This window comes from Misgurnus anguillicaudatus, chromosome 8 (genome assembly GCF_027580225.2).
Source record: "Misgurnus anguillicaudatus chromosome 8, ASM2758022v2, whole genome shotgun sequence".
Taxonomy (NCBI): domain Eukaryota; kingdom Metazoa; phylum Chordata; class Actinopteri; order Cypriniformes; family Cobitidae; genus Misgurnus; species Misgurnus anguillicaudatus.
Window position 1 is genome coordinate 8596961 of NC_073344.2, and position 20504 is coordinate 8617464.

General features: G+C 36.9%; 1 protein-coding gene across 1 annotated transcript in view; it reads right to left on the reverse strand.

Annotated features, from left to right (window-relative positions):
- Window positions 1–20504, reverse strand: part of adcyap1r1b (adenylate cyclase activating polypeptide 1b (pituitary) receptor type I) — a 46091-nt gene that overhangs the window by 24007 nt on the left and 1580 nt on the right. Inside the window, exons 2-3 of the mRNA XM_055212882.2 lie at window positions 10181–10355; window positions 2995–3091 (exon numbers count right to left, since the gene is read on the reverse strand). Of these exons, the coding sequence (XP_055068857.2) occupies window positions 2995–3091; window positions 10181–10237 (154 nt within the window). The 5' untranslated portion in view covers window positions 10238–10355. The remainder of the gene's footprint in view (window positions 1–2994; window positions 3092–10180; window positions 10356–20504) is intronic.

Genomic DNA, 20504 nt, shown 5'->3' on the forward strand with positions numbered 1-20504 from the left:
TCGACACGGGAGACAATGGACCTAAAGATAATAGTCAAACAACAACTGTTTTCATACATGGCTACATTGTACAGTAGAATCACAAAAAAGACAGAGAGTTAAATGCTGTGATTCATGAAAAATCAACCAGAAGCTGCATTTTCAGACCTGAGCCTTTGTTTCAGAACCCGATGCTATTACTCCCTTGGTTCGTTTAGGCATATGTGAACATGGCAATTGTGCTTGGGTCCACACCAAAACAATCTATCCGAGACCACCTGGACGAGATGATCTCAGTCCGACTGCAAATGGACTCTGGAGCTGTTCGGTATATGTCTGAAAGCAATCCCACTTAACGGACTAACGAATAGGTTATCTTATTGCTTTTCCGTATAGCTCTGGCGAGCATGTCAGCCCAATTCAAAACCAAAGCGCACCTGTTCCTTATAAAATGTCTTCTGATAGCTCTTTTAAGAATGTTATCCGACCTAAGTTCTGATTCCTGCTCACAAAAATGAAGTAATATAACCACAGTTACTAAAAAGCCACACAATAAACCTAAAAAGTGCTGTCTGTCAATCCTGACGGACAACTTTGTGCGAAATCACAGAAAATAAACGAATGAACTCTGACCAATTAAAAGAGAGTTTACTCACATGTGACTTGTATTAACAAAGTCTGGTCCGTTTGGAAATATTGCCTTGTGAATGCAAACCGGACCAATGTGAAATTGCAACATTGTAGAGATTTAACCACTGGGTTCAGAACAAAGCAATCGATCTACAGGTCTGAAAACACCCTTAGATCGTGGTTGCAAAAAAAGCCAGCAGCTGGGCCAGCGATGAGCACCGAGTTGAAAATATTTAACTTTGGGTGAAAAGCTCAGCTTGTCAATGTCAGCTCTCACACAGCCGTCCAATCACAGTGGAGGAGAGGCGGGACAAATATCACAACAACCAACCGGCGCATTGTACAATGACTGATAAACAAAGTCGAAGTATCACAAACAACCAAAGCTTAAATAAAGCTTTATAAAGGGCTGAAATAAAGCTGGCCGGCGGCGTTTTCAGTCGTGTAAAAGCTTTGGTGAATCACTCTTTGATTAACTTTTATCTAACTTTTTAAACAATACCTATAGACATCAAGGTCAGAATCAAATACTAATCATATAACATCAACGCAATATAATGCCTTCAAGCATTATTCAAAGCAACATTCAAGCAACATTCAAAAATAACTTAACAAACCTAAGCAAATGCACTTTTCATTAGGGGCAAACGTCACTTGTAAACTTCTGTTCACTGTTCTTTTTTTTATAAAAATAGTATATGTATTTCTATATTCATTGAGTTAAATCGAGAACTGAGTATAAAAATCGGCCCGAGAACCGGAATCGAAAATCGAATCGAGAATCGAAATCGGACCGATCTGGAACATCTGAATCGATACCCAGCCCTACTTTCCAGCACAATGGTAACCTCCTACAACAACAAACAAAACACAAACTCTTTTAACTACCAACACAACAGAATACTAAACATTAATATGTCTCCTCCTTGTTTTATCTTGATTAAAAATGCATAAAACAGCACTTCATTTCTACATTTACTCTCATTATTCAGTCCCATGCAAAGCATGCTGGGAACTGGAAATCTCCTGCCTAAATTAAAAAAAATCATGTTGAATTAAAGGTATTGCAGAAGATTTTCTTTTTCCGGGTGGATCATCAAGACTATTGGTCCTCCTAGTTGTCAATCAGGAGTGTTGTGCAATTGCATTTTTTTTAAAAGTATAGAAGGCGGTTCTTTTCTAAAATTTGAGAAAATCCTCCGCTACACCTTTAAGATAAAAAATAAATTAATAGGGCAAAGTAGCAAATGTATTGTTTTGAGCTATTGACTGAATCATGTTCTTTCAAAATTAAAACATCGAGTTAAGCCAAAGAGTTACAAATTTCAAATTTGAAAGTTTTAATAAAAATAAATTGTTTAATTAAAGTGCATCTCTTTTTGCATCCCTCTGTGGGCTGTTTCTATTTCATGAAAATGCATTGGTCTGTTCGCTATAAGGACAGCTCCTTGTCATATTAAATTGTCAACATTTCATTACTGGCTGTGAATGTTGCTGTCCAAAGGATTATGATCAATTCCTCACGCAGGCAATGCTGAAGCAAAGTCAAAATCTGAGCTCTCGTGATCTTCCTCCCACTTCCAGCTAAGCATCAAAGTGTCTTAAGGATTAAGGAATAAAGAAAGACTTTATTTTCATTTCTCATTTATTTCAGATCACTCTGAGCTTGGTATAATCCAAAATCTAAATGAAACTTCTCTTTACATGCTCACAGGTTATTTAATTCCTTATATTTATATAGCGCTTTTCTCAGTACTTAAAGCGCTTTACATATGAAAGAGGGGAATCTTCTCAAACACCACCAATGTGCAGCATACACCTGGATGATGCGGTGTCAGCCATATTGCCCCAGAACGCCCAACACACACCAGCTTATTAGTGGAGAGGAGACTGAGTGATATAGCCAATTAGTATGAGGGATGATTAGTAGGCCGATGGGCAAGTTATATGTTAATTTTCAATGTCTCATATAATGTACTGTCAGATAATATTTTTAGCTTAGTGAATAAACATTTTACAATGAAATATGCTACATTTGTCAATTTTGAGCCAATCCAGTGGGTTAAATAACCCAGAAAATGTTTATATTTGACCCAACAGTGGATTAAAAACAACCCAGCATTTTGAATTAAAACAACTTTAGGGGACAAATATGACTCAAACTAAAATCTAGTTTGTTCAGCGTCAAGTTTAGTGCGTTAAACCCTAAAGTCGCTGTCCCAGCATCTCTTGAAAATCATGTAGAATTCAACCAGTCAGATGAACACTTCACATTTAAATTTGTGTGCTTTATGCATAAGACGTTCAGTCAGAGACAAGCTGAGACATTAAAGGACACCTGTATTGAGCACCACAGGGCTTGGAACAGTGTTCATTGATTCTTACCTAATTCAGGTTCACTGCTAGGATCATCCATTGCCATTCTTTCCATACACTTCTCTTTCTCTAGCTGCATTACACAGTCTGGGTGCATGCATGAGATCTAAAAGATAAAAAAACATGAGGTGCAACATTACAATCATGTTCAAGAACTATTTCATTTGTATGAAAATACTGCATGCTTTCAGGATATGAATATAAGAATAGCCAATAGCTTCCAATAACCTATAAAGTCGCCATGTACATTTTATGCTTAATCACATTTACCATGGCAGCCTGTAGAGTTTATAGTTGTTTGTGAAATGCAATGGGAAAACTGACATGTCAAACTGACATACATTAGTGTATGACACCTTACCAAACCCCTGTCAATTTGCACAGGTGTGGGAGGAGAGAGGACTCACTGTGCAGGTTATGTGGCGGGAGAGGAATACAATAATGGCGCACATTCTATCAGGGTGTAAGACCGCATTGACACAGGGGAGATACAGGTGGCACCATGACAGGGTGTTGGCAGTGCTCGCAGACATCCTGGAGCAAGAAAGGGGGAAGAAACAACCAGGCAAAGTAAGACCATTGCTGAACACAGCCAAAGACCTGTCGTTCACAGCCAAACAGTCAGCCCAGGGATGAAAATGTAGGTTGATCTCGGGAAGAAACTCCACTTCCCCGAGGCGGTATTGTCTACAACTGTCTACAAGGGACGATATCATCATGTGGTCTCCAGAGGGAAGGAAGATCATCCTGTTGGAGTTGACAGTGCCGTGGGAGGAGGCCTGTGCGGAAGCCGCAGAGAGGAAAAGAGCCAAATACCAACAACTTGTTCAAGACTGCCAGGACAAGGGGTGGACATGTTGGCTGATGACAGTGAAAGTCGGATGTCAAGGATATCCAGCTCAATCTGTGTGGAATCTATTGACAAAGGTTAGACTAAGGGGCCCTTGAGAGCCTCCTTTTGGCTCTGACATAACAGAGAGGGCACAAGCTAGAAGCTAGGATGAGAGGGGCAGTCACTGCTGACCCACCAACTAGGGGGTGTTGTTAAGGGTTGAAACACCAAGTAAAGGTTGGGGGATCACCTGACGACCTCTTTTCCAGGCCAAGACTTCATCGATTAGAAATGGGTGCATGATACCAAGGATTATTAGGAACTAATACTAATACTGTGTTTGACCCCCTTTCGCCTTCAGAACTGCCTTAATTCTACATGGCATTGATTCAACAAGGTGCTGAAAGCATTCTTTAGAAATGTTGACCCATATTGATAGGATAGCATCTTGCAGTTGATGGAGATTTGTGGGATGCACATCCAGGGCACGAAGCTCCCCTTTCATCACATCCCAAAGATGCTCTATAGGGTTGAGATCTGGTGATTGTGGGGGCCATTTTAGTACAGTGAACTCATTGTCACGTTCAAGAACCCAATTTGAAATGATTCGAGCTTTGTGACATGGTGCATTATCCTGCTGGAAGCAGCCATCAGAGGATGGGTACATGGTGGTCATAAAGGGATGGACATGGTCAGAAACAATGCTCAGGTAGGCCGTGGAATTTAAACGATGCCCAATTAGCAATAAGGGTCCTAAAGCGTGCCAAGAAAACATGCCACACACCATTATACCACCACCACCAGCCTGCACAGTAGTAACAAGGCATGATGGATCCATGTTCTCATGCTGTTTACGCCAAATTCTGACTCTACATTTCTGAATGTCTCAACAGAAATCAAGACTCAATAGACCAGGCAACATTTTTCCAGTTTTCAACTGTCCAATTTTGGTGAGCTTGTGCAAATTGTAGCTTCTTTTCCCTATTTGTAGTGAAGATGAGTGGTACCCGGTGGGGTCTTCTGCTGTTGTAGCCCATCCGCCTTGAGGTTGTGCGTGTTGTGGCTTCACAAATGCTTTGCTGCATATCTCGGTTGTAACGAGTGGCTATTTCAGTCAAAGTTGCTCTTCTATCAGCTTGAATCAGTCGGCCAAATCTCCTCTGACCTCTAGCATCAACAAGGCATTTTCGCCCACAGGACTGCCACATACTGGATGTTTTTCTCTTTTCACACCATTCTTTGTAAACCCTAGAAATGGTTGTGCGTAAAAATCCCAGTAACTGAGCAGATTGTGAAATACTTAGACTGGCCTGTCTGGCAGCAACAACCATGCCACGCTCAAAATTGTTGACCTATTAAATAGTGGGACATTTAAATATGCATAGGATTTCTGGAAATATATGTGGTAACTATACATTTCACTACTTACTGTATAAGTTATTGCACAAGTGTACAATTACAGTATTAAAGGGGTCATAGCGTGAAAATCTAACTTTTTCCATGTTTAAGTGCTATAATTGGGTCCCCAGTGCTTCTATCAACGCAGAAAACATGAAAAAAACAATCCAGTAACTTAATTTTGGTAAACCATTCTCTGCAAGCATTTCAAACATTTTGTCTGTTTTGTGAGGTAGGTAGCAAGGCCAATTAAAATAATACCACCCCTTAATCTTCACTGTCCAACCACTGCACTGCCATTTAGTGATCAGCGTTTGCATTTCATTCGCTCATTTGCATTTTTAAGGACACACCCAAAAACTCAACATTTTTGCTCAGGCCTACAACGTGGCAATTTTAACATGCTATAATAAATTATCTGTGGGGTATTTTGTGCTCAACTTTACATATGCACTCTGGGGACACCCAAAACTTATTTTACATCTTTAAAAAATCTCATAATATGACCCCTTTAAAGACACTAATTGGGTCTACTGGAGATTATATGAAACACTCAAATCCTTAATAGTTAAGTGTTATTCAGAAACCATGGAATGGCCATTTACATGATTATTTTTGCCTGGCAGTCGTTCACTTGGCCTTGTCAAATGAACAGATAAAGCTTAAGCATTTCTGACAGCGTTGGGCAGTTTGATGAGCTCATCATTAGCTTATCGCCCTGGATCAAAATCCGAGTAGTCAGGCCGTAAGTACAGATCCATTTCCACAATATTAAACCTTGGTTATATATTGAAAGGGTTGTGACTGGGAAACTTGTAACATGTACAATAATAACATGGTGTCATGCTTTTTTTGCAATTTTGGCTCATTAGAAACTTGTTGACATCATGGCCTTTATTAAAATGTAAAAAAAATATCTTTTATATTTTGTTTCACAGACAAAATGTGAAATGAGTTTTAAACATTTAGAAGTAGAACGTGCATTTTATTTATATATTTTATCATTATCAGCCATCTTGGCATTGGAAGCACTAGCAACATGTTCCACCAGTGGACCATTTAATTAAGTCCAACTTCATTTTAAAAGTTATTTTAAGGTGCCTGTAAAATCCACCTGTCTCCGTTTCTCTTAATTAGCATTTATACTGCAGAAAGTGTTAGGGGTGCTGTATTAAGGATAAAAAGTTGTCACAGTATCTTAATTTGGAGCTATTAATATATTCACGTCAAAACACCTTTCATGCAGAGAGGCAGTTTTAAAGCACTAACACTTTAAACAACATCAGTCAAGTAAAAACATCAGAGCACATGGATTACAAGGTTACAAATTAAACAATGACAGCAGCTCAACGGCAGCCAAGGTATGTGACGTCTTCAAGGAACTGTTTGCTATGAAAAAACATTAAAGGGCAAACCAAAATGCAGAAAATGAATAAACTGACCTAGGGGGCACATTTAATGAAAAACTATTAACATGTGATGGTAATATGAGATCCCTTGTGTGCTCATATTGAGAGATAATCTAATACATTTGAATTATACCTGAAGGTTGTTTATATTGGTTGTTTGACATTTTTTATTAAACATGCATAAGCCCATATTTTGGATGAATGTGTTATGCCAGCCTGGTCTCATGAGAATTTGTCGTCTTTTACGAGTTGGCTAATTCGTATAAAGTAAATCATACAAAAACATACAATTATCATAAAAAAACCCAACATGATCTCATGGAAAGTCGTGTTAAAGTCACGAAAAATGTGATTAATTTATTATTTTCCATGGCACGAAATGCTGCTTTTTTCGTGCCTTGATCACGAATGTCTTTTTAGTGTCACTCGCAAGAATTTCTATAAATAGTTTTCGTGTCCGTGGCACAACTTTTTTTCGTGTCATTTTATGTATTGTTTTCTTTTTTTTCCCCTATTTTTAAATCACTGTCGCTTGGGGTTAGGGGTTAGATTTGGGGTTTGGGTTATGTTCTTTTATGCATTGGTTTCTACATTGTTTTTCTTCCGCTTTCAAAACTCTTTTCACCTGGAGTTGGGGTTTGAATTTGGGTTAGGATGTCTAAAAATGTAACAGAAAGTGATTCTAACTCCAACCCCAAATGGCAATGGTAAAACTATGAAAAAACAATCCTTAAAATGACACGAAAAAGAAAGTCATGCCACGGACACGAAAAACTATTTACAGAAATTCATGTGAGTGACAGAAAATGACACTCGTGCTCAAGGCATAAAAAAGCTGAATTTCATGCCATGGACACAAATAAATTAAAGGGGCCATGGGATGAAAATCTGACTTTTTCCATGTTTAAGTGCTATAATCGGGTTCCCAGTGCTTCTATCAACCTAGAAAATGTGAAAAAGATCAACCCAGTAACTTAGTTTTGGTAAACCATTCTCTGTAAGCACATGAAAAAATGGGTCATTGAAATTTGGCTTCCCTTGTGATGTCAGAAGGGGATAATACCGCCCCTTAATCTGCACTATCCAACCAAAGCACAGCCATTTAGTGCAAAGAGAAAGAGAGAGAGAGAAATTAATTCACAGCACAATTGAGTTTCAATTGCAACAAACCACCATCATTGCGATCAGTGTATGAATTGCATCAGCTCATTTGCATTTTAAAGGACACACCCAAAAACGCCACATTTTTGCTCACACCTACAAAGTGGCTATTTTAACATGCTATAATAAATTATCTATATGGTATTTTGAGCTAAAACTTCACATGTTTACTCTAGGGACACGATTTATTTTACATCTTAAAAGTCTTGTGACATGGCCCCTTTAATTAAATTTTTCATGATTATAACACGACTTTCCATGAGATCAGGCTGAAAAAAACAATAGCGACCCCCCCAACCACAACATCACAGGGTCAAAAGCAAATCATACAAAATGTGGTCGCATTAAAGGAATATTCTTAAAAGAAAAATCCAGACAATCCACTCACCACCACGCCATCCAAAATCCCGATGTCTCTTTTGTTCAGCCCAGAAGAAACTACGTTTCTTGAGGAAAACACCGCAGGACTCCTCTCACTCTAATGGACTTTAATGGACACCAACACTCAACACCGAACTCAACACGCAACAGCCTCCCCCAACGCAGTTTCAAAGGACTCCAAACGATCCCAAACGAGGCACAAGAGTCCCATCCAGCGAAACGATTGTCATTTCATTAAAAATTACAAATATACACTTTAAAACCACAACTTCTCGTCTAGATCCGGTCCTGAAAGCGTCAGCGCGACCTCACGCAATACGCCATGACGTCAAGAGGTCACAGAGGACGAACGCGAAACTCCGCCCCAGTGTTGAAAGAGGACCATTCCGAATGATACTAATTAGTGTCTTTGTGTCAGTTTATTGTTTAAAATGGTCCGCAAATGTGCTTTTTTTATATATGTAACACGTGACCTCCCTACGTCACCACGCATTTACGCTAGGTCGCGCTGGACCGGACCTAGACGAAAAGTTGTGGCCCAAAAGTGCACACTTTCCATTTTTCCTGTCAAAAATGACAATCATTTCGCTAGATAAGACACTTATGCCTCGTTTGGGATCGTTTAGAGTCCTTTGAAACTCCATTGAAAAAAACTGTTAAGTGTTGAGTTAAGTATTAATTGTTGGTGTCTATTAAAGTCCATTAAAATGAGAAAAATCCTGCAATGTTTTCCTCAAACATTTCTTCTCGACTGAACAACGAAAGACATCAACATTTTGGATGACATGGTGGTGAGTAAATTATCTGGATTTTTCTTTTAAGAAAATTGACTATTCCTTTAATAAATATGAATTAGCCACATTGTAAAATAAGTACAAATTGCAATGAGAAAAAAAGCAACAGAAATGCCTGTAAAATTAAACAGAATATTAAATAAAGTTAAGAAATACAATAAATAAATCACCTATGAAAGCACTGGTGCCCCCGCTGATTTAAGGACCCTGTGGATGTGCACTGACATTGCAGTTAGTTTGATAATTGGTCTCAGAGCACTGTGCTCCTTGTGTGTTGCCTCGAAAACATGAGCAGAATTTAATAAACATGAGCCCTGCATTAATATTCAAGGCTGCACTGTCAGCTCTCTCCGCTCACCCGCATCACACAGTTGATTTCCATCATAAAGAGACTACACAATTTTCTCCTACACTATGGCAGTCACACAAAAATGCACATGAACACACAAAGTAATTGTATGTTTCTTTCTTTGCTTCTTTTCTTTGTTTCCTGCTCCATAATTAACATTCACTAAGTAAAAACAAGGGTATAAACGTTCCTTTGCAATGCACCTGCCTTACTGCTAAAACAGTGAAATAAAACAGCATGGCCTTTGCTGCTTCAAGTACTCACTGTACCAGAACTACATTGGCACTTGGACAGTTTACATTTGGCCTGTCTGGTGCCAGTGATCTTTAGATGCCAGGCGCTTCCTCGATGCCAATGTGTATGTGACGTAAATTATCCTTGGATGTTTGTTTCTACTTGGTTAGAAGCAGAGACGGTAGACTAAAGAGAGAATGATTAAATATAAACAAAACATTGCACTTCTCTCCTTAATTACGAGAGAATAGCATGAAATGATAGATTTTTTAGTGAATTGTTCACAGAAGGCAAAGAAAAATATCTGCAGAGAAATGTTCACAGGTCTCTTTTTCTCCATTCACACCCCACTATAATTTTTTTACACACATACTCTCTCTCTCGCTCTTATTCCCCTTTGTGCTTTCAGCCTTTATTCCCATTTTCGGAATACATCTCATCTGATGCTTTATGTTTCTCCAAGGATATTCTGTCTCATTAGTTTAAATATCTTAGCTCCAGAGACTTTCATTTTACAATGAAGAATTAGTTGTGCTACCGTGTTTAAATCACTGTCAATCTTTCAATCTCAGCATCCAATAATGGATCTGTCATAATTATATACAGTACAGTGACATAAAATGTGCACATAGCTTACCAAAGGCAAAAGGATGAGCAAAAACAAGTGCTGACATTTTCTCTCTGCGGAAGCCATTTTGTCTGGAGCACTGATGCGATTATATACTGATCAGCTGTGGAGATGAACTATAAAGTGCAGGATGGTAAACAGGTTCGCTGGAAAACTGCTGCAGTTCTTCAAATCATCTTTGAACCTGAAACACACACATACACATATAAACACAGTTTTAGATTTGGTTGCATAGGCCTACTAGTTTAAGTAATTATAGTCTACTCTACATTAAAAGTCTATTTGAAGTCTCAGTATTCTAAACACTGTGATTAATTTTATCTAACTAATTTATGCATGCTTAACTGAAGTCTTTATTGGTCACGCAGAGGTTCCTGCTGGAAAGCAGCATGAGTAGTCTCCAGGACAAAAATTTTGCTTGCTGATCCTCAACATATGCTACTGGTGTGCTGTTTTTTTAACATGGCGTGATTGGTCAACCACCACCACCAAACGTTCCACCAGCTACACCAGTTTCAATCCAGCACAAGACAAAATAAGGGTTGTGCTAATTGAAACACAATTTTCATGGCAATTTGTACATACAGTATTTTACGAAATGACTCATCTGGATGAATTTGTGTGACCAAATTTGTACGTTTTTTTGTAAGATTTGCTTTTGCCCATGACGTTGGGTTTAAAGGTGAAGTTGTTTTATTTCTAATAATCATATGTTTTTGTACAATTCACGTTGGTCACTTTGGTTTCCTACGTCACAAACGTAACATATCACACGGACTTAGCAGCGATGTGTCTGAAACTGCCGAATGTAGCATCTATGTACATATACAGTATATCTATGGTCCGGGACTGTGTGATAGAGATCACATAATGAAAAAAAAAACTCTTGAACTGTGTATTGCATCGGGATTACTGTTTCCGGCTCCAAGTCTACACTCATTTCAATAATAGAAACAGCTGTTAATGACCACTATTTTTGCATATTACAAAAAATATAAACTCACAGTGTACACAGCAGTCTCCAGGCTAATGGAATCACAGACAGCAATATATTAATAATTGAAAATCTATGCCCATGAATCCCTGTCTGTTCATCTTATAAATTTGATATGGAGATAAAAATTAGGATTGAGTGTTTTTGTTAGTTTTGCATTATGATTAAAGTGTATATAGTGTGATATTCTTGTTACTTCCCTATGGCATTTGAGATCGGTTGGAAACAGAAGCGATACATAACGTCAGACTTAACAAGCGGATATATAGACTATCCCTAATTTGCATACATATAAAGCAATTATATAGTGATTTAAAATGTCCCTTATTAAAGTGTGCATTTTCAAAATGTATATTTTGTACCCTACACAGGGGCCTCATACTGTGTATCATGTAGAAATGTCGTGGAGAAGATTTGCATTTAAAAAAAAAACTGTTACTCCCAAATTAGTATTGTATTTGTTCAGTATTAAAAAGTAAATTCTTCATTTTACGCAAAATTTAATATCTGCCGGGTTATTATGTCATCTTTTCTCCCTTTTCCCTGAACCATGACAAATGCCAGTCCTTCTTCTCTGTAATAAATCCGTTCAACAAATCACAGCACACCATTCCACGCATTGTAAACAACAGTGTTGGGGGTAACACATTACAAGTAACGCACATTACATAATAATATTAATTTTCTGAAGTAACGAGTAAAGTAACGCATTACTTTATAAATGTACACATTAATATTTGAGTTACTTTTTTAAAAAAGTAATGCGAGTTACTTTTCAGTTTAATTAATTCAATTTAAAAATAAAATAATGTAATGAATTAAACTGAACATATTTACGTAGAATTACACACTCTTTGCGCCTGAGCGGGAACAGTTTGAGTTAGAAACAGAGATGGCAGGCCAGAGCTTGACATTTTTGTGATCATAAAAAACAACTGCAAGGCCTGAAAGAGATCAAGCCTCAGCCAAGTAAGAAAAAGTAACAGAAAAGTAACTTAAAACTTACGTAAGCATTACTTTCCACGAAAAGTAACTAAGTAACGCAATTGCTTACTTTTTTGGGGAGTAACTTAAAATTGTAATGCATTACTTTTAAAAGTAACTTTCCCCAACACTGGTAAACAATAATGGCAGTGCTTTGAATACACACAGAATCCTAGTTTTCCTCATCTACTTTGTACTTCATGATCAACAAACAAACAAAAACAAAATGAAACAAGCCATGAAAATCGAATAATTTACGTGAAAGGCACTCTGGAAAAGGAAAAATGCGGGCTGTTGCTTGTTCGAAGTCAACGAAAATCGAGCAGGACTGAAACATTTTACAGCTGATCGCTGTCAAAAATGTTCAGCAACGACATCCAAAGGATGACAGCAGCAATGACAGTGTTCTTAATATGACAAAGTAAGTGTTTTGATTAATGCCATTAATGTTTTTTATCAGTGTATAGCACTAGTCAACTAAATGAATATAAAAAATGAAATTCAATAGATTTTGAAAAAAATATAAATCTTTGAAAATCAAATTATGGATTTAAATTTTTAATGTTATTATACTCTAAAGATGCTATGTAAAGGTTTGTAACAGAAAAAAAGTAGTTTTATCTCGTCACTTTCTTGGTGTAGAAAACACATTTTTTACCATATTAGTCAAAATGGATTTATTGCGTTTTGAAACCAAACTCTTCTTCAAATTGTAATGAAATTGTTTATCCGGTTTCATAGATCACAGCCGTATGACGCAACTCAGGCAACTGCACAGTACTGCTTGGGGATAGTTGCTGATTCGATTCTGTTCAGCACAAGCACCAATCTCATAAAGGCAGTGCGAGTAAGGGGACTTTGGTACAGTGAGGGAGAAAGGAATGAGATAATAGGGAGTATAAGTGTGATAAACAGATCGATGGAGGAAAAATGGGTGAACGAATGGAACAGCTGTTCTGGAAACTGTTCTTGCTGCAATTACTGGCTATAATGAAGCTGACTGAGAGCTTACCCAGTTGAGTATAAACAACACCCAGACACACACTAGGCAAGGGTGTTTGTAAAAACTGCACAAACATGCATACACTTTCACATCTTAAATAAGTGGCATTTACAGCAGGCATGCAATAAAACAAACAACACAAAAAGCAAATTCTCTTTTAAAGCAGCATGTAATTTTTTTAATGTTGATTAACATTCTCGTACTGCACTTTAACAACTATACACTGTAAAAAGTGAAAAGTTGAATCAACTTAAAAATGACTTTAATTGGTAACACTTATTTTTCTTTTATTTTTCACCTAAAGTGAAACTTATTTTTTAGGTGTTACCAATAATTGAGGTCATTTTATCCAATTTATCCAACTTTTCGCAACATTAAATTGTGGAAAAATAACCTCTTAATGATAACAATTTACGTTGCACCTAGGTGTGTCTGTGTGTGTGTGCACGTGCGTGCGTGCGTGCGTGCGTGCGTGCCTGCGTGCGTGCGTGCCTGCCTGCGTGTAAAGTGTGAGTCCGGTATCCACTGAGAAATACAGTATTGTCTCAGTATGTGTGCATGTACATAAGTGTCAACATTCCCGAGTGTATATTTAAACTACCAGGGGCCACAGAGAGGCTGTGTGCCAAAACACTTTGCAGATACCCTAATCCACATTTACCACAGCAAATCCTCTGCGAAAGCCATGAACAATTTATTGTATTAACAGAACAACTGACTGTCCTGTTTGAGAGTATTTCCGATATGACCCTAAAAATAAAATGCTTTTACAAAGTAAATCAAGTTTTGAACTCGCTGTTTTAGATAGAGGTTATGTGTTATGTTGCCTGTGTTTACATTTGGATGGCAAACACAGTTTGACTAGTTGAAGGACATACTTAAGTGACAGGTGGTATGGTCTGTATACAGTAGTATGTGACAAATTTAGTCATCAATCATTTTTTGGCCTTGAGGTCAATGGCAACCAAGGAAATTCCACTCTAGTATCAAACCACATGAGGTTTAATCCTCATATCATTTCAGAAGTAATGATAGTTGGGTTTGAGACAAGATTATGGTGTGTTGTGTAAATCATGTCAAAGTTATTATGACATGTCGATATGAGTATTTATTGAAGTATACACTTCTCACTAGATTCCTTGGCTAAGATTCTGTATGCAACAACAATTTCTAAACATTAGTTTCTTCTTTATAAATATTTATCTAAAGGCCAGCAAGACTGTCTGCACTCAGTAGGATTTTTCAACAACCAATGTTATGCATCAGTTCTTTACAGCTACATAGCACACTTTTAGCAAACAATTTCAAGCAAACAGATTTTTTGCATTATAGAACTATACAAACAAAAACTATTAGTTTGCATCTTTATTAATATACTTAATTATTAATTTAACCTACATTGTACATAAACAATATATGTATAAACTATAAAACTTATCTACCTTATTATGCTGATACCTTATTTGCGGTTACCTAAATCAGTGGTTCCCAATCCTGGTCCTCGAGGACCTCCTCACAGAAAGTTTTAGATGACTCCTTATTTAACACACCTGATTTAACTCATCAGCTTGTTAGGGAGACATGTTTACCATTTTTGAAGTAAGCTGATAAGTTGAATCAGGTGTTTTAAATAAGGAGACATCTAAAACTTTCTGGCAGGGGGGCCTTGAGGACCAGGATTGGGAAGCACTGACCTAAATAATCAAATCCCAGATACTCATAGCTCATAAAAATCTTTAGAAGGTCTGTAAACACAAAAAAAGTCAAGCTAGTACTCCCAAACCTCCCGGGGCCAGGGATTCAGCCAGGGTTATAACCACACTCCAAATGACTTTACAGAGGTAATATGGCATGTCAGTCTGGCCAGCTGACAACACTGGTTTTAACTCCCCACACTAATATCTATCACAGGTACCCACAACCCACAGACACCATAATATTCCATTGTTACTGCATTACATTTTAAGCTATGTGCACTGACTAGTGGTCACTACTATTCTCTCAAGCTAATTTTCTCACACGTCCTATTTATGTAGAAATTAAAAAAAATTGGAAGTGTGGGAGGAAGAAAAAAAGAAAGAAAAAAGAAAGAAAGAAAGAAAGAAAGAGGGAGAGAGAGAGAGAAGAATGGAAAAATAAAAGATGGAAGGTAAGAAGGAAGAAAGAAAGAATGAAAGAGGAGTGGAACAAAGAAGTCAGAACGAAGTGTGAAAAGAAATAATGAAAGACTGAAAGAAGAAAGTTAATTAAAGAATAAAGGACGAAAATAAGGAAGAAAGGGAGGAAAACATTAATAAAAGAAGGATGGAAGAATGAAAGAAGGAAGAGTAAATAAATAAATAAAAGAAGGAAAAAGGAAGAACGATAGAAAGGAAGAATGAATGAATAAAAAGAGAAAGGGGGAAGAAAAATAAAAGGAAAGAAGAAAGGAAGGAATTAAGGAAGGATGGATTTAAAGAAGGCCGGCAGGAAGGGGGGGATGCATAAATGAAAGACAGATGCAAGAATGAATGAAGGAATAATTAAAAGAAGGGATCAATTTCCATCCTGGAGAAGAATGAATGAATGAATAAATGGATGAAAGATGGAAGGAAAGAAGGGAGGAAACATAAATAAAAATTGATGTAAGAATTAAATTAAAAAAGAAAATTGGAAGGAAAAATGAAAGAAGAATAAAAGATGGAAGGAAGGAAGAATGAAAAGAAGGGCGTAGAAATTATTAAAAATGAAAGTGTGGGAGGAAGAAACAAAGAAATAGGGAGGGAAAGAAGGATGGAAGAATGAAAGATGGTAGGTAGGAAGGAAGAAAAAAGCATAAATGAAAGAGGAGTGAAACAAAGAAGTAAGAATGAAATATGACAAAAAGGAATGAAAGACCGAAAGACGAAAAAAGTGAATTAAAGAATAAAAGACAGAAATTAAGGAAGAAATGAGTAAAATAAAGAAAATAAGAAGGAACGATAGAAGCACGAATGAATGAATGAATGAATGAATGAATGAATGAATGAATGAATGAATGAATGAATGAATGAATGAATAGATGAATGAATTCAAAAAAATTAAAAAGAGAAGTTTGAATTAAAAGATTTTCATCCTAGAAAAGAATGAATGAATAAATGGATGAAAGATAGATAGAAGGAAGGAAGAAAGGAAACATGAATGAAAGATAGATGTAAGAATTTAAAAAGGAAGAAAATTGAGAGAAAAAATGAAAGATGAATGAAAGACGGAAGGAAGGAAGAATGAAAAAAGGGCATAAGAAATTATTAAAAATGAAAGTGCTGGAGGAAGAAAGAAAGAAAGAAGGAGGAAAAGAAAAAGGATGGAAGAATGAAAGATGGAAGGTAGGAAGGAAGAAAGAAAGCATGAATGAAAGAGGAGTGAAACAAGTAAGAATGAAATATGAAAAAATGAAAGACAGAAAGACGGAAAAGTGAATAAAATAAAAGACGGAAATAAGGAAGAAATGAATAAAAGAAACAAAAAAGGACGAACGATAGAAGCATGAATGAACGAACGAACGAATGAATAAAAAAAGAAAAGGGGAAGAAAAATAAAAGGAAAGAAGAAAGGAAGGAATTAAGGAAGGATGATAGAAGGAAGGCAGGAAAGAAGGAAGGAGGGGAAAATGCAAAAATTAAAGATAGATGCAAGAATGAATGAAGGACGAATTAAAAGAAGGGATCCATTTTTATCCTGGAGAAGAATGAATAAATAAACAAACGAAAGTTGGAAGTAAGGTAGGAAGCATGAATGAAAGATGTAAGAATGAAATAAGGAAGCAGGTTGGAAGGAAAAATTAAAGAAGAATTAAAAGAAGGGCATAAGAAATTTAAAAAATGAAAGTGCGGGAGGAAGAAAGAAAGAAAGAGAGAGGGAAAGAAGGATGTAAGAATAAAAGATAGAAGGTAGGAAGGAAGAAAGAAAGCATGAATGAAGGAGGAGTGAAACAAAGAAGTAAGAATGAAATATGAAAAAAGAATAAAAGACGGAAAAGTGAATTAAGGAATTAAAAAAAATTAATAAAAGAATAAAAAAGGACGAACGATAGAAGCATGAATGAATGAATGAAAAAGAGAAAAGGGAAAGAAAAATAAAAGGAAAGAAGAAAGGAAGGAATTAAGGAAGGATGATAGAAGAAGGGCAGGAAGGAATGAGGGGAAGATGCATAAATGAAAGACAGATGCAAGAATGAATGAAGGAATTAAAAGAAGGATAAAGTTTTATCCTGGAGAAGAATGAATAAATAAATGAACAATAGAAAGATGGAAGGAAGGTAGGAAGCATAAATGAAAGATGTAAGAATTAAATAAGGAAGAAAGTTGGAAGGAAAAATGAAAGAAGAATGAAAGATAGAAGGAAGGAAGAATGAAAAGAAGTGCATAATAAATTATAAAGCAAAGAAAGCCATTTTCATTCTGGAGAATGGATGAATTCTGTCATATAAAGCATACGATGGATCTCCAGCCTCATTTCTACACTGAATATTCCCATAAATCTTATTATAGAGTGTTAATACCACACACAGGCTGACCAATCATGAACATGAAGTCACTAATGTCTGCATAGCTATATTTAGGTTGAAAATTGTTGTTTGAAAAGGAAGGAGGGGACTTACCATTACCATACAGACACATTTAAAAAAAAAAGAAAAACAAGAACATGAATTCCTCTTTTCGATCTATCACTCTTAATCCATAATCCATTTTTAGTGTAATTTACAAGGGAGTTCATGGGGTGACTTCAATTACTGTGCCTTAGCCCCCAGGAAGAAAAAGTGATTTATTAATATGAAAACGGCACTGTGATTCTACAGTATGTGTGCATTTGATACAAACACAAATCATTTAAACAAGGTGTCAGAAGCAGACAACAAGCCAGCAAAATATATTTTTACAGTATCATCTCATACATGCAAAATGTGAAGTCCAATCTTTTACACATTATACAACACTGAAGGAAGTCAATTACACGTGTAATTTGTTTAAAATGTCAATCGTCTGCAGCTGACCCCAAGGGTGCATATTTGGTTTAAACATTGGGGGGTGGGGGATGAAGTGTCAACTGTACATATGTTTTAGTTAGACTAATTAATGTAATTATTTGGGGGTGTTATTGCTAGTTTTGATTATTAGGCAAGTTACTGTCCCCCCAACCAACCGGAAACTACACCCCTGGTTGACCATTTAGATAAGTCTGATGTGGTCTATTGTGAGAGGTGTCTCGCCTACTTTTCATCTATTATATCATCTATTATTTTATTATATCATCATCATCGAGAGTGAATGAAACACAACACCAAGCAGTGGTTGAAATCTAATGTGGTCTTTAGAGGTGCTCTGGCATAAGCCTGTACAATTGAACTGAATTTAAAACTTCAAAACTGTTCATTTGTTGTACACAGTGAACTGGCACAGTAACCTGATATGTCTGCTTTAAAAGAGACCAGAGAGTAACAAGATTGCCAATGAACTGTAAAAGGCACTGCAGTGAAAAACTGACTGAAATGTTTGCATTTAAATTAAACCAAATGCTTGCTTTTTGCTGAGTTGATTCAAAACAGAGTTCACAACGTAATAATACATCTTTTCTAAATGCAAGCATGACAGGCACTGATCGAATTTAACTTTTCCAAATGGTATTAGCAGCAATGAGGAGAAAGGTTGATACAAAGGTATTCACATCTATAAAATGTTATTTTATTTAATTGCATGTACATATGAAGGTCCAACGCTATCTCACAAGAATTCGTAAATATTTTACAAGTTAATTCGTATTAATTCACACAACCACATTTGTAAGTTTTGGTACGATTTGCTTTGACCCCTGTGACGTTGGGGTTAGGGGTTCAGTTTCGATGTTGTTGTTTTTTATGAGAATCGTAACACGATTAACTTCGTATGAATTGATACGAATTAGCCAACTTGTAAACTATGTACGATTTCTCGTGAGATCAGGCTGTAAGGTCCCACTTTATATAGGTGTCTTTAACTACTGTGTACTTACATAAGTGAAAAGCATTTAATACATTGCACTTACTGTGTACATGCTTATCATTTGGGGTAGCTTTTGGTCCAGGGGTGGGTTATTGTTAGGGTCAACATTGTAATTAAATGCACATACTTAAAATGTAAGTACAATGTAATAACATGCATACTACACAATAATTACATCATATATATTTTTCTCATGCAAGTACATAGTAGACACTACACAGACAACTAAAATAATGTGTGGGCCATATGAATTTAATATACATTTAAATGAATTTATGACATTTCCTTTAAACACAAAATACAATAAAAATACAAATTAAACACAATACCTAATTAAACACTCTAATGCTGCGTTTACACCAACCGCGTTTAGGCGACAAATTTCGCATCTACCACGCCTACTTTGCCACATAAACAGTTTGAATGCATTTGCGCATGTAGAGCGAAGTAGACGCGCAGAAAAAGCAAGCATTTGACGCGCGTCATAGGCAAAATCCGCTTCTTGTGGGAGGGGCAATTGCTATGCGGTTGTCTGTTTGCAAGATGACTGATGTTGTCCATTTATCATGAGAGTTACCGGTTTGTATTTGGTAACCTTACAATAGGGGGAAAATAAACAACGCGGGTCGATAAACATCACGTGACTCAAAAGTGAAATGTGTATTACAACTTACCAGGTTGCCCAATGTCCTCACTGACACTCTTCCAAGCGAGGTCCTTTTTATTCCTGTCTCCTCTATAGAAATAAGAACTTGTGTCGTATAGCTCCAGGTGACTGGTTACGGACAATATCAAGCGTTTCTTCAGCTTGAATGAGGGAATCCGGGTGGGGCTGCCGCCACAGCAGCAAGCAGGCTCCTGATTGGTTAACGTGACGCGAAATTCCGCAAAAGTTCAAATTTTTTCAACTCGGGCATCAGCCGCCAATTCGCGTCAAATGCAAAATGCACAATTCGCGCCATTCGCACGAACTAGACGCGCAAATGAGACGGAATCGCATCTTCCACGCCAAACGCCTCATCCGCGCCGCGAGACCTCCAGACGCGCGTCAACGCGTCTTCACATTGACTTAACATTGAAATCACTCGCGCTTGACGCCTTTACCGCGGCTGGTGTAAACGCAGCATAAGCAACACTCAATATGTGAAATGCATACCTACAGCTTATATTTTCTGTTACAAATTGGCAATTTTGTACCATATACTGTGATAATCATGGTAATGTTAAAGGGATTGTTCACACAAAAATGAAAATTCAGCCATCATTTACCCACTTTCGTGTTGTTACAAACCCGCATACATTTCTTTTTTTCTGATAAACACGAAGGAAGATATTTTAAGAAATGTTTGTAACCAA